At 46.8% G+C, this 13,847-nt stretch overlaps 2 protein-coding genes across 5 annotated transcripts in view; both read right to left on the reverse strand.

Moving 5' to 3' along the window:
• Positions 1-4,573, reverse strand: part of LOC149341157 (uncharacterized) — a 34,684-nt gene extending 30,111 nt beyond the window's left edge. For all 3 annotated transcript variants that reach the window (XR_016282875.1, XM_089543059.1, XM_089543058.1), the window contains exon 1: positions 4,200-4,573. The gene's annotated coding sequence lies outside the window, so the exon portion shown is untranslated. The remainder of the gene's footprint in view (positions 1-4,199) is intronic.
• Positions 4,574-7,310: 2,737 nt separating this feature from the next.
• Positions 7,311-10,539, reverse strand: LOC149341158 (uncharacterized). 2 transcript variants are annotated; one of them, XM_089543060.1, is made up of 2 exons: positions 10,358-10,539; positions 7,311-8,963 (listed from the first exon to the last, which is right to left on the reverse strand). In XM_089543060.1, exons 1-2 carry the CDS (start codon positions 10,425-10,427, stop codon positions 7,849-7,851), a joined length of 1,185 nt encoding a protein of 394 aa, XP_089399186.1. In that variant the 5' UTR covers positions 10,428-10,539; the 3' UTR covers positions 7,311-7,848. The 2 variants fall into 2 exon arrangements, with proteins under 2 accessions (XP_089399186.1, XP_089399187.1); XM_089543061.1 differs by having other exon boundaries at positions 10,484-10,536.
• Positions 10,540-13,847: the final 3,308 nt, after the last annotated feature.

Below are 13,847 nucleotides of genomic sequence, written 5' to 3' on the forward strand. Positions count from 1 at the left end.
GAGCACACACTAAAGAATGTCTTCCTTAGACTTGAGATACTCCAAATCACCAGCTTAGATGCAACTGTAACATTCATTGATGGCAGCGTGGCCTGAAAATGTCCTAAGGTATTTAGGGTATCACCAGTGCAATACACTGAGATGTGGTTGGGTGGGATTAACCGCCATCATAATTACCGAGTGAACAGAGTAGACAACTACGAAGACAAGGAGAGCAAAGCAACCGGCAAGGAAGTGTGAAATTTACCCTGGTACTGATGACATATTTGGAGAAAACAGCACACCTTAAGACATGGACTGAACAAGACAGGACGACACAGTGCTTTCTCAGTCCGCGTCTTAGGAGTGCGCTGTTTTTTCCAAATATGAACTACCAACTAGCCCGTTCAAACACCCTTACTGATAACATGGCTGATGGATACCAAAAATACGTTTCAGTGCATACCAATTTACGCAAAAAAAAAATGCAAGTGAAAATGTTTCTTGCCTTTCTAAATACATCAAAATGTGATTTTCTCTAGCATTTAGCCCGTTAATACAAAAGCATTAAGATAGAAGGTTGCTTTTTATTTCCCCAGCTTTATTTGAAAAAGAGATGCAGTAGGTGCACCTCTTTTGCAGTAGGTGCAGTAGTTGACTCAAATACATTGGGAGTACAGGGCCTACACTATGCCATTAGCACCTTCTGTGGGTGTTATATCCTGACAACGAGTGCTAGTGAGTCTATGCTGAATGAACCCAAGAAAACATTATCGAAGAACAAAAAATTAAAGAACTAGAGTAATTCAACATGCTCATGACATCTATTACTTCCACGCTCATCCATTACTTAATGCTGCCCTATAATTGGGGTCCTTCTTTTTCAGGTTTTATATTTTACGAAATTCTGGGGGCAGGTAGGGGGGGGGGGGGGGGGGGGGGGACATTTTCTAAGATCATAGGTTGATTATAAACAAATTTTTCATGAAATTGTTCTGCAAACAGGGCCTTCACTTATTTTTAAAATAAGAAAAATGGGCCACTATACGTTGGTTTTTGCTGTGGGAAACTTTAATTTGACAAACAAGCTATGAAAGCTGTCATGTCAAGAAAATGTTTACCAAGTCACATTTCAATAACTTTTACACGCTTTTATTAAGCTGCACGTATTACAGATCCATTATCGTCCTAGAACTGTCAGGTCCCAACAATTACTCTAAACTAGGTAATCCTTCTTTCAGTGCCACGGGTGCAACCTGAATGCCTAGCACTTACAAGAGCCTTGTTAACACAAATGTAATAGAAGTGGATTAAATAAGAGATCAAGCAGAGCAAGTTCAGCCCTGCTTGATGACTGAACATCTACATGAACACAATCATGGAAAGTCGACTCGTGTGACCACAGTGCAGCGCGAGCGTGAAAACGCAGCATCCAAGATCGCAGTGCACAACCAGATCTCAAGAGGCGCGGCAATGCCAGTATAAAAGAGGTTCCAATTACTCTCTTCCCACCCACTAACCCGACTGGCTCCCTTACTCAACTTCATTATAACCACGTTTACAGACACTTCACAGATCAGGTCAGATAGAGGCCTTAGGGTCAGGTAAGTCAACCTGCCCGCTGCAGGCAAGTTAAATCCAACTTCCCTGCCACCGGCTTTACTGAACTCAATAGCATTTACATGAGCCTGTCGAGTGTTTTTTTTTTTTACCTCAAAAACTCAACACTGAGTTCGTGTGTACACTGCTACAGTAGCACAGCCCAGATGACAGGGCTTCTAATGGGTGCTGTTTGACCACACCCTGAAGTGAATCCTTGCCTTGGGTGAGAAAAGCTAGAATGGAATCAAAGCACGAAGGCCGGATCAACAATTACATGGAGACCTTTCTGACATTGGCTTTAAGATAGCACCAGTTTCTACACGGTACTTATGTTCGGCTGCCTGCACTGGCAAAATATGTCTCTGAAAGGCAGTTTCTGGAGAAAAGTTGGTCTAACAATTGCTCAAGATGCAGGAGTCACCCAATAAAAAAGGGCCCTAGCTGTTCTAACCAATCAGCCTGAGTGCCTCAAAACCGGATTGATACGATACAATGCAAGGAGTTTAAGATCCCATAGTTGCACACGGGCTATGAAAGCTGCTGTAGCGGAGGGCTCTGAAATAACCTCAACCGTCTGACACTGTGTCACACACAGGCGTCTTTGCACTACGCCTTCATGAAAGAACAGCACCTGCACCTGGGATTTGATCCTGCAACTTCGAGCTTAGCAGCCAACTGCCACAGCCACTGAGCCACTGTGGCAGGGCATTCGTTTACAAAACATAACACTCAAATGTTCGCTTCAGTGGTCACATAGGTTACCCAAGCTAAAAGGCAGGATGCATGCCATCATTAAAGATGTTGAAATATGGCACATGCAAACAAGCCCAATGGTATGAGCCCAGACAGACGCAAGCATGCGAACGCAAGAAAAAAAGGCAAAAGGGTCACTGACTTAGAACAGTTGCTTTATTTACAATAATTCATATGTTCAACACCAGGCATGAGTTGTGGCATGAGTACAGTGCAACAGAACTGAACCAATACAAAAAAGAAATAAGGGTGGACACAAGTTACATGCTTTTAAACCACACGTACCTGGCGCTGTGAGCAGGTGTGGAACAAATTTACCAGGAGATGCAAAAGTCTCTATAAAAATGCACACCAATATATAAAAATTCTCAGTTGGCAGCAGTAAAGCTGAAGATGGACCTTGCAGCACAACACATCAAAGGTGTTTTCAGAACATTCATTCTTTCTGCCACTAACACAAGTTCTTGGAACGTCATATGCTAGTGAAATCCCATGCATAGCGATTCTGGTGTTTCTTTTGTACTAGATTCTTCCTTTAACTGTGGGTGCAACTATGCAGTTAATGCACCTTCTGCACACTTATTTTTGTGTATCACACAGGTGCTCGTCTTTGCCACCCGCTTACTGAGACACGCACGTGTGGTTTCCCATTCAACTAACATGAGCATTCTTGATTTTTTTTTCTTTTTGCCAGGCACCATACAAGCCTTTTCAGTTTGCTGCTTACGTCCACATGCAAAAATATGCACTCAGGTGTATACCAGACAGAACCTGTGCTCCCTATGGAAACAGTGTTTGCGATGTTTCACTACACTTCCTCAAATTTAATCCATTGCGGGTTCCAAACCCCTCCTTCCCCCCCCCCCCCCCCCCCCCCCCCCCCCCTTATCACCAGGTTCTATCATGGGCGGCTGGCTTGCTCCGCAGCAGTGGACGCCAAAATGCCTACTTGCTAAGGTGCGATTACAATGCTGCATCAAAATGCGGCAGCAGCAGCGTAAATCTGTGAACGCACTTGAACAAGTCGAAGCTGTGCCTCACAGTTACCTCGATCTTCCGGAGAACAGGGCTACTGCGCACTTATTTCACCTGATAGAAAATCGTGAGGCTGCTGACGCCGCGGGTGCTTGTCCGAATGGACCTCGCGAGACCATGTGCGCTTGCGAACGTTTGACGCTGTCCGCTACGCCCGTGCTCTACAAAGCAATGGATGACCGAAGCACGCAGACTGCGGATACCTGCGTGCATGGCACCGCAGATCACCGGCCGGCGAAAGTGTCAGATTGCGTCCGGTACGAGGACGTGTGGCGGCTCGAGCGCCCGCTTTCCAGCCAATACTTCGTTCTAGGCCGGAACCGCCGCCTTAAAGCCGTGAGGCCGTGACGCAATACACGTTCATGAGCTGCATTCGATTCGACCAACACGCATGTTCAGGTCTAACGAGAAAGGAAAAAAAAAAAAAGAGAAACTGCGAGCAACCGCCGCTTACGAATTCAAATCGTTCATAACCTTGCAAAGAATATCGCACCCACGGGGGAGAAATAGCAGCACTGCAGCTGCGATGAAAAGCTCCACCACCTCAGCCCACTACTCAACATGCCGGATGACTGTCGCAAAAAAATCGGAGGCTGCAAAGCTTGTGTTCTTTTCCCTGGGTACAGTCGGTCAAGTCTAGGGACAGATAACGTCACGAGGACCCCAGATCGTACGCAAAAATATTTGAGTGAAAACAACAATGGGCCACCAAATGTGCTGCAGGACAGACGTGGAGGTGCGGGCGAAAAAAGGCCTCACAGGGGTTTTTTCTCGCCCTACCACCTGCGCACTTGTGCCGTTACAATCAAGAACAAGACTTCGGCGCTCACCTTGAATTTAAAGCCAAACACTGGTTCCAGAGGATGACTATTGACTTTCGGAGAAAACGATGATTCCAACCACCGCAGACTGCAACGATCAGTGTGGCTACCACCTATCCAGGCCTAAATTTGTCGTGAAACTCAACAATGCCCTTTGGTAGAAGCAACATGCAGAGTCAGCCAGCTCGGCTTGGCTTTAAACATTAGCAGTTTCGTACGTAGTGCCAATTTTTTTTTTTTTTTTGTTTAGAACCGTTGGCAACTTGCATTTGAAGTGCCAAATTTGCGACTAACTCTGCAAAAGTGCAAAAGACTGACACGAAAAAAATTTAAATGATTCGCGAACTGCCTCGCTGCCATAGCTCGCTCGGGTTCGATCGGGTTCGAACCCTGGCTATAGTGCCTAGAATATACCCTGGCTAAGGACTGAGCCGCCGCGGCGATGTTGTGCCCGGCAACTCTGCAACATTTCGATCCTCAATTCGACGGGCGGTGCTCACACTGTGGGGAGGTGTCTGACACTTACCACATGGTGTGGGCCTGCCAGCAGAACCCATTCCTACCGCCTATCCCAAACCCCACCCGAGAGGACTGGGAGGCGACCCTGTCCGGTTGCTGCACCCTCGAGGCCCAAAGGGCCTTAACGCAGCGCGCCCGGGCTGCGGCAAACGCCAATGGGGTACCTGTCTAGGCATCCCACCTAGTGGTTGTAAGGGCGTGACCCTTCAGGTCACGACCCCCAACACCTCTCCCTATGATTTAATAAATGTTTTCACCACCACCACCGGCGGGTTGAACGAGTCAACCCGTGAGCGAAGGGATAGAGGAGGGAGTGAACGAAGGAATAGAGTCGCCGAAGTGGGTTCAGTGCACTCTAACTTTGAGGGTTCTTTAAACATGCTCAGACATCGTACGGCAAACGAGCGTTTTCTTGCATTTCGACTCCGCGACGCGTGGCCGGTGTTTATTACGCATCTTCGTGTTCAGCAGCCGAACGCCGCAAGATAAGCCACCGCGGTGGGTTGCACTAGCGTTACTGTATATGCTACCAAAGGCATATACAGTAAGTCTAGGTTGCACTGCATGACATGCACGCAGGTCTTAAGTTTACTCACTCTTTTAAAGAGACTCGGGCCGAGATACGGTTGCTGGACGGAAAGAGGTAGTTTAACAAGAAAATTTTTACTGCTTACTGAGCCTTTTGTCACAATGTCTTGAAGCAGCTGCGACCCATTTGCAAGCATCACTATGAGCAGTGCACACACTGTTATGTTTGTGTGACATCATACACAGTGGTTATTGGTGCTGATGTTCTGGCCAGCTTGAACCAATATGCTTATTGGTGTTCAGTAGTGTGACGAATTCATATGTACCTAGGTTTTGAAACACTTTACCTGCCAGACTAAAAGCTTTTCTGTTCATTTCTTTAACTCCCACGACCGCAGTGGCCACAACATGCACACTACTTTCAGTGGCTCAGGACGCTGCAACAAATTCTTTTACAGATACTTATAAATAAAAGATCTACATTACAAGTACAGAAGTTGCTTGCTTGTTTGATAGTTTATTGGGGCTTAACGTCCCAAAGCGACTCAAGCTACGAGCGACGCCATAGTGAAAGGCTCCGGAAATTTCGACCACCTGGGGTTCCTTGACGTGCACTGACATAGCACAGTACACAGGCCTCTAGAATTTCGCCTCCATCGAAATTCGACCGCCATGGCAGGGATCGAACCCGCGTCTTTCGATTCAGCAGCCAAGCGCCATAACCGAGCCACCGCGGTGACTAGTTGCTTGCACTCACGAGGCGCACAGAGCACAAGTAATGTTTAGAAGAGGGACGTTATGGGTTGATGTTGGCATATCTTGAGTTGGGAGCGAGCAATAGCAGCCCATATTTCCTAAGGTAGGACTAGGTGTATATAACCTCCTTTGGCAGAAAAGCTGTGGAACCACCACATAGCAACTATGTGCATTAAAATTTATCCTGCGTGTGATGCACTAATTATTGCACCACTGCAATAAGGCTAGTTGGAAGTCAGTTCCTGTCCCGAGCACTTTATTTTTGCTCTTCACTGTACGATTTTACCTGATGCACACTCCCTGCCAGCAGCAGCAGTACTTTTCACTTTGAACTATGATTTCTAAACACCTCACTTAGATGACGGACTATACAGCAATGAAATTGTTTGGGCCACAATAGAACTCTGAGCCAGTTGCTGGTGCTGGTCAATAGATTTTCATATTCCAAGCCAATACTGTGATCTAAGGCACGCAATAACGGTGGGCTTTCAACCAACTTTGACCACAATTTCAGTACACTGGCATGTCTGCATTTCACCTCCACTGCTACGAGGCCGCCATGGCCAGGACCAAACCTGTAAGCACGTGCTCTGCAGCTAAACACCACTGCCACTGAGTCACTATGGCAGGTAGCATCATGTGGCACTGCAAAAGTAGCAGGAAAATCAGCAACACAGCACAGAACTTCCAACTTCATCATGAACAGACAGATGCATGTGCAGAGCCAGCCAAGGGCATGTGTGACAAAATCACAATCAACTGTGGTGAAACGAAGATCCTGATTGGAAAAAAAATTTGCACACACCACCCAAGATACTGAGGAAGACAAAACAATGAAACTGGGCAGCATGTCCATTGCACTGGCAGGCAAATTTTACGTGGCTGTGCACTGGAAACTGGGAGCGTGCCGCAGCCATTCACAGACCTGTGCGGTTGGCTCATGAATGCCTGAAAACTGCACTATTGCACAAGCCATCGCCTAGCATTCATAGCTTTTACTGGATAGCCACTGAAAATGTTTGCGCGTTTAACTCATGTTTCATTCTTCCCCCTGAAATAAATCTTTAATACGTTCTATAGGTTTTATTTCACCATAGTTGATGGCATTTGCACGACACATGCTCCTCATATATTTTTGGCCACTGTGCACTTATAAGTGTTTGTCAATATTAAAATTCAGACTCCCGGTACTGTGTTGTCACTTCACTGTTTGTCCTTCCTGTGTTCACAATGCCACACGACAAATGTAAATGTTTAGATTGCAATGCACTTTTTATAAAGAATAAGGGATGGGCGAATGAACTGCAAATGAAGCGGTTCAGACAGGTGTGACACTTTATGTACAGGCACAGCCAAACCTCACGATTAATACATCAGAGAAAGGATGGCCGAAGGTAGTGTGAAGGTCTAAATGCATGCATGAAATAACTGAATCACAGCCCAACTAGAAAAGTACATAAACAGAAGCTCTGCGAATGCTGGTACATAACATATCTCATTGGTGTGCAGGCCAACAAAACTTACAGCTGCAAAAATGCCAAGATAGTCAGTGGCTCATAAATATCTGAATAACAAGCTCAATGAGGAAGGGAAACTGATGACATCAATATGGATGCCTTTTTTTTTCTCATTTTCTTTACACTATCCTGCACAGGCTGAGCAAGATACAAAGCCCACATCAAAGTTTGCCCATTTTCATAACACACAGACTGAATCCTTCACCAAAGCAGAAGGCAAAGGTGAGAACAACTAGAATGCTGATCAGCGCCAAAATCCATTTGCTGTACCTCCTTCACATAACAGTCATTGATTGGTGGCGCTGCAACACCGGTGGTAACGTGCCTCCTTGAATTCATCACACAGTTCTGTCAGCCACACTCTGATAGCCCACAATCATCTCCGCCCCATTGGATGTCTGGTCCTTCTCTTCCACCTCTATGCAGAGGATTGTATCTGGCCGGGGTGCATCATCTTGGGATGTATCGTCATTCTCAGCAGGTCTCTGCTCACCGTCTTTTGTTGCAGACTTGCCATCCGTAATCATTTTTGTCAGAAGTTCATGCCGGCTTTGTTCGAGTCGGTAGTTCTCATGAATCCTACGGTGCTGCTTGAGGTTCGCTGATGACCCAAAGCGCTTGCCACACTCAGGACATGGGAAAGGCCGTTCGCCAGAATGTATCCGCTGATGCTGCCTCAAATTGCTTGATGTCTGGAAGGCGCGTGGGCACTCGGAGCAGGCAAACGGCCGCTCACCTGTATGAGTTCTCTCGTGCTGCCTCAAGTTTGTGGATGTGCCAAAGCATCGGTCACAGTGGGGGCATGGGAAAGGGCGTTCCCCTGTGTGCGTTCGTCGGTGCTGGCGAAGGTTGCTCTCTGTGTTGAAACGCTTCTCGCACATATCGCATGGGAAAGGCCGCTCAGATGATGAGTGACAAATATTGAAGTGTTGCCTCAAGTTGCTGAGATTGCTGATAAGCTTCTTGCAGACAGGGCATGTCTGTGGACCTGACCTGCTGCTTGTTGTTTTCTCCCGGGTGCTCGTTGTGACAGTTTCTTCAGCAGCATCAAGTGTGCTTTCATCCACAATGAGTGGATCTGCATATGTGTGATGCTTGAAAATAGAGGGTCTGGCTGGACTTATCCTCTTGCTGCCTCCGGGTCGGACAGAAACATTGGGCACATCAGTGGCCCTCTCCTCAGAATCCTTCGTCATGATGTCGATAAAGAGCCGCGGCCTTGCATATGGTCTTCCCCTGTGCGCAAGCAGGAGGGCACCGCGGTGAAAGCAGAGTTCAGGCTGAACCTCATGTGTTTTGTCGGAAGCCACCACGTCGCCTTTGGGCATCGTAGTGGTTGCCTCACTGCATGGCCCACCACTGGTTATTCCACTCGCACTGCTGCTGTCCACAGGAGCAGGTGCAGGCACTGCACTGCCATCTGGGCAGGCAATCTTTAAGACCTTAACATCACCTGAAAAACGGCACAAAATGATCCATTGCAAGCATCATACATGAAAGAAACATATATATCAGTCTTCGTAAGCCACAGAGAGAATGAGGCGCATTACTGCGCGCTCAGCATAGTAGAGCGCAGTCAGCAGAATTCGGAGTAAATTTTAAGCATCGAGAAGAATTGCCAGCATGAAATTTTCCCGGCACTGGCCTCCAACTGGCTAGAAAATAAGAAGCGACTTCTTCCCATGGAAACTGTGACTGAGTATCTCGAAAGTTCCATGCCATCCCTCAGTGACCTCTGCATTGATTGCAGGTGACAGCAAGTAAGGTCATATTTAGGCTATATTTCTAAGATGTATATGGGTGAACTTTCTGAGTCTTCAGGTAATAAACAGCCAAATCACATGCAACCTAGCAGTACCCTTCTGATGTAGACACATAACTGTAAATAAACGATGTCTAAACGCTCAGCTTCTTCCCCTGAACAGTACTCAACTATCGGCGCGACGAACGCGCGGCACGGGAGTTGTGGCGTAATTAACATCGAACTATGTGCTCCACTTGGAGTGTACTAACACACACACAAAAACTAAATGCGTAAAAGGAAAGACGATCACAGGAAAGCAATGCACACAATGGGAGGCGGGTTTGGTAAGCGCGCTCGAGACTTCGAAGCACCCGCCCGCGGGCTGCGAACTATTTGCCAACTAATAACCACCTATCCGATGTTCCTAGCCTTGTTAGCCTCTGAGATTTTGCTAAGGTTTGGGATGCTTAAGTTCTCCGTAGCCGATAAGGGCTACGAAAACAGGCAAGAGATATCTCTCACGACGCCCTATGTTGCCGATCATTAACTCGCAAGCGCCTGATACAATTCGCAGCGGCCGACAGGATGCACTATGCGGGGAAAATCAAGGACAATTTTTTTCCTCTCGATCACAGGATCAAAGACGATCACAGGAAAGCAATGCACACAATGGGAGGCGGGTTTGGTAAGCGCGCTCGAGACTTCGAAGCACACGCCCGCGGGCTGCGAACTATTTGCCAACTAATAACCACCTATAGGATGTTCGTAGCCTCGTTAACTGAGATTTTTCTAAGGTTTGGGATTCCTAAGTTCTCCGTAGCCGATAAGAGCTACGAAAATAGGCAAGAGATTACTCTCACGACGCCTATGTTGCCGATCATTAACTCGCAAGCGCCGGACCAGCCTGATACAATTCGCAGCGGCCGACAGACGCACTATGCAGGGAAAATCAAGGACAATTTTTTTCCCTCTCTTGTCGCCCCAAGTAAGCAAATAAGAGGCGAGTGCCGGGAGAATTTCGGCCCAGTGATTTTCCCGGTGCCGGCAAAATTTATGCTGCCAATTTTTTTAATTGCTAGCGACACTACGGTCAGCCCGCTTACGTGGAGAAGCCAAGTCTTCCGGGCGATCAGCTGGGCGTTTAATCATTTTCACCACACCGGAAGCCGCCATACACAATCGCACCGCTCCTGCGGCAAGCTTGGTGAACCTTATTTCACGCTAAATACCTTGAGGGAGAAACGCCATCGAACATTACACTAGTCGGTTTCCATTGTCCTCCATTTTGGAAACGGGCAAGCTTGATAACATGTGGATGGCGACGATTCCAAAAGCATTATATACTACCAGAGCAAGTGTGGTAGGCAGCGCCACTAAGCATCTCTGTTTCATGTTAACGTTTTCAGCGAACGTTTACCCTTTATAGTTTGTAACTTCTAAAAAAAGTAAGCTAACAAGGAAATTATAAAAAACAAAAACACGGTGTAATTTCACATGACCATGCGGTGGCTGCCTTATAAAGTGGTTAAAAAAAAAGCAAAAGTTGACTCGTGGCAAGCTTGCCTCGAAACTTTTTGCTTTTTGCTTTTATGGTGTTGCTACTTTTCAGCAACGTTCACTTTTCAGCGCTTCCATTTCTTTTTCATTATTTGGAACCTGCAGTATGTTTCTCTATGCCTACATGTCATATGCAGCGATATCTGCCCCTACCCTGCAGCCTGGCTGTAGTTAGCCAGACAAAAATCATTGTGGGACCATAAAAAGAACGAAAAACAAAGTGTCCCTGGCCGTGCAGTTAGCCCGACAGCCGACATTGTCGCGGCAGTTAGTACGCTAGTATCTCATGCGGAATATTTTTACAGCGATAGCCGCTCGACGCGCAGCGAACCCGGCCGCGGCGAAGGCTTTTGGATGGAGGCGAAACGCAAATGCGCCCTTATACTGTTCGATATTAGTGCAGAGTTAAAGATCCGAAATTAGCCCTCCCCAGCAGAACCTTGTTAGGTCAAATGGTTAGGTCAAATGCAAATTAGGTGCGCTATAGTCGCATACATCATCATCATCAGCCTGACTACACCCACTGCAGGGCAAAGGTGTCTCGCCTTTAATTAACCTCTGAATCCACTCCGTCATTCGCATTACATGCCCTGCCCAAGCCCATTTCTTCCTCTTGATTTCGACTAGGATGTCGTCAACCCGCGTTTGTTCCCTCACCCACTCTGCCCAGTTCAGGTCTCTCAACGTTACACCTAACATTTTTATTTCAATAGCTCGCTGCGTTGTCCTTAACTTAAGCTGAGCCCTTTTCGTTAGCCTCCACGTTTCTGCCCCACTGGTGAACACCGGTAAGATGCAACTATACACATATATTTTTCTCTTGAGAGATACTGGTAAACTGCCATTCATGATCTGAGAGAACCTGCCATATGCGCTCCACCCCATTCTTATTCTAGTTATTTCCATCTCGTGATCCGGATTAGCGGCCATTACCTGCCCTAAGTAGACGTATTCCCTTACCACTTCCGGCACCTCGTGAACTGCTGTTCTCTTGCGAGACTGATGAACATTACTTTGTTTTCCTTGATGTTAGATTTTAGACCCACCGTCCTGCTCTGACTGTCAGTGATCACGCTTTGCAGCTCATCTCCTGAGTGGCTTAGGAAGTCAATGTCATCAGTGAATCGCAAATTAGTTGGGTATTCTCCATTAACTCTTATCCTCAGCCGTTCTCAATCCAGACCTCGGAACACCTCCTGTAAACAGGCGGTGAAGAGCATTGGCGAGATCGTGTCTCCCTGCCTGAGACCCTTCCTTATCGGAATTTTATTGCCGTCTGCCGTTTCTATGAGCCTGCAGTCGTTAGTAGTGTGACAATGCAAAGAAAGGACTATCACCTTTCAACTGCCACTCCCCGGGTAGCACCGAACTTTGAAATATCACTATAAAAATGTTATGTAACTTACAGTAATGTGTAAGGAAACGTTATTTCAAGATTCTAAACAAACATTGTTTCAATATGGAAATTGCAAAATTGCTTTTTGAGGAAAGGAAATGCGCAGTAATGGTTTCGCATCTCTGTGGACACCAGGACCACGCCGTAAGGGAAGGGAGGGAGGTGGGAGTGAAGGAAGAAAGAGGCGCCGTAGTGGAAGGCTCCAGAATTATTTCGACCGCTAGCACACAGGAGCCTTTGCGTTTAGCCTCCATCGAAATGCGGCTGGGTTCGAAACCATGCATTCTAAACGTTATTATGATGTTAGAGTCATAACTATAAAACAACATAAAATATATTTCGAGCAAGGATTTACAGAACTTTTCCACTGTTCCTGCAGTAAAGATATTTTTCTACTAGCAGTACTTTGCAACCATATCTGTTAGGTAGTACTCGCCATAGATTAGATGTACAGCCTTAATGCTTTGTCGGAAACTTTGGTTATTACCTATTCGCCACTATCACTCATTGTTCATCCCTCAGTAATGGGTATATAAGCTTGACTCCATGTTATCCGTTCGGAGGTGAGTGGCTTATGGGGGTTTAACGTCCCATAGAGGCTCAGGCTATGGACGCGTAGTGAAGGGCTCCGGAAATGTTTGATGGCCGTATTGTAATGAATCAAACCTTGGCATTTGTGGGTGTCCGAGTCAAATTTAAACGCTCCATACGGAAGGTCACCCAAATGGGGGTCCGGTTGCCAATAACGTTGAAATGAACATTCCAACCGGAGCTTCCAATCGGAATGTACAGTTGTACGCTTCAGTCGGACCTCCCAACTGGGCGATCCTAGTTGGAATCGTAGGAACTGCCGAAATGGAATTAGGAAGCCAGTTGGGCTACCCAGCTGGATTCATCAGTCCAATTGGCTGACCTATTGAGTCCATTTGATTCCAACTGATTCCGCTTGGAATGCCCATTTGGACCCAATGTTTCTTTTTTGCCTGAGTGGTACCTGTTAAAACGTCATAATGCACAAAGCCCTTTCTGGAGGCGTATAATTGGCTTCAAGTGTCTTTTAAAATAGAAGCGCATGAGTTACATCAGTACGCGAAATGGCGATGAAATATGAAGTAGTAAATAATTTTCTTGCTCTAATTTTCAATAATGCATCACACGATGACGCTAATTTAAAGCAAACGTTATGAAAGGGGCTCTGAAGCACCTTTTGGACACAGGGTGTAAACTCGCTCAATCGGAGTATTGTGTTATCATGAACATCTGAGGCAACTACGTAATGCACATATACACGCAGCAGATAGCCCACAATCGCGCTCTAAAGTACGCGAGCCCTTTCCGAAGAACTTTTCGAACTCGCACCCTCCTCCGTAACACGCGTGTGGGTATGTCGGTTAATAAATGGCTATTGGTGCACGCCGCTCCACGGACGCTACCGTGATCGCGGCCAGGTTAGATACATTTAGCAAAGCGCATACCGCTACCGCTTATACTGCGTACCGTGCCCCGCCACCGCGCATGCACAGATCGCCGAGAGCGCAACGTTCCGTCAGCGTCAACAGCGCCCCCACCTACCCCGTCGGAACCAATCAGCACGTGCGCAGTGGTGGGGCGCGGTACGCGGTACGTGGTAAGCGGTAACG

The sequence above is a fragment of the Amblyomma mixtum genome, chromosome 5, assembly GCF_055824585.1.
Source record: "Amblyomma mixtum isolate Tamu chromosome 5, ASM5582458v1, whole genome shotgun sequence".
NCBI classification, from domain to species: Eukaryota; Metazoa; Arthropoda; class Arachnida; order Ixodida; family Ixodidae; genus Amblyomma; species Amblyomma mixtum.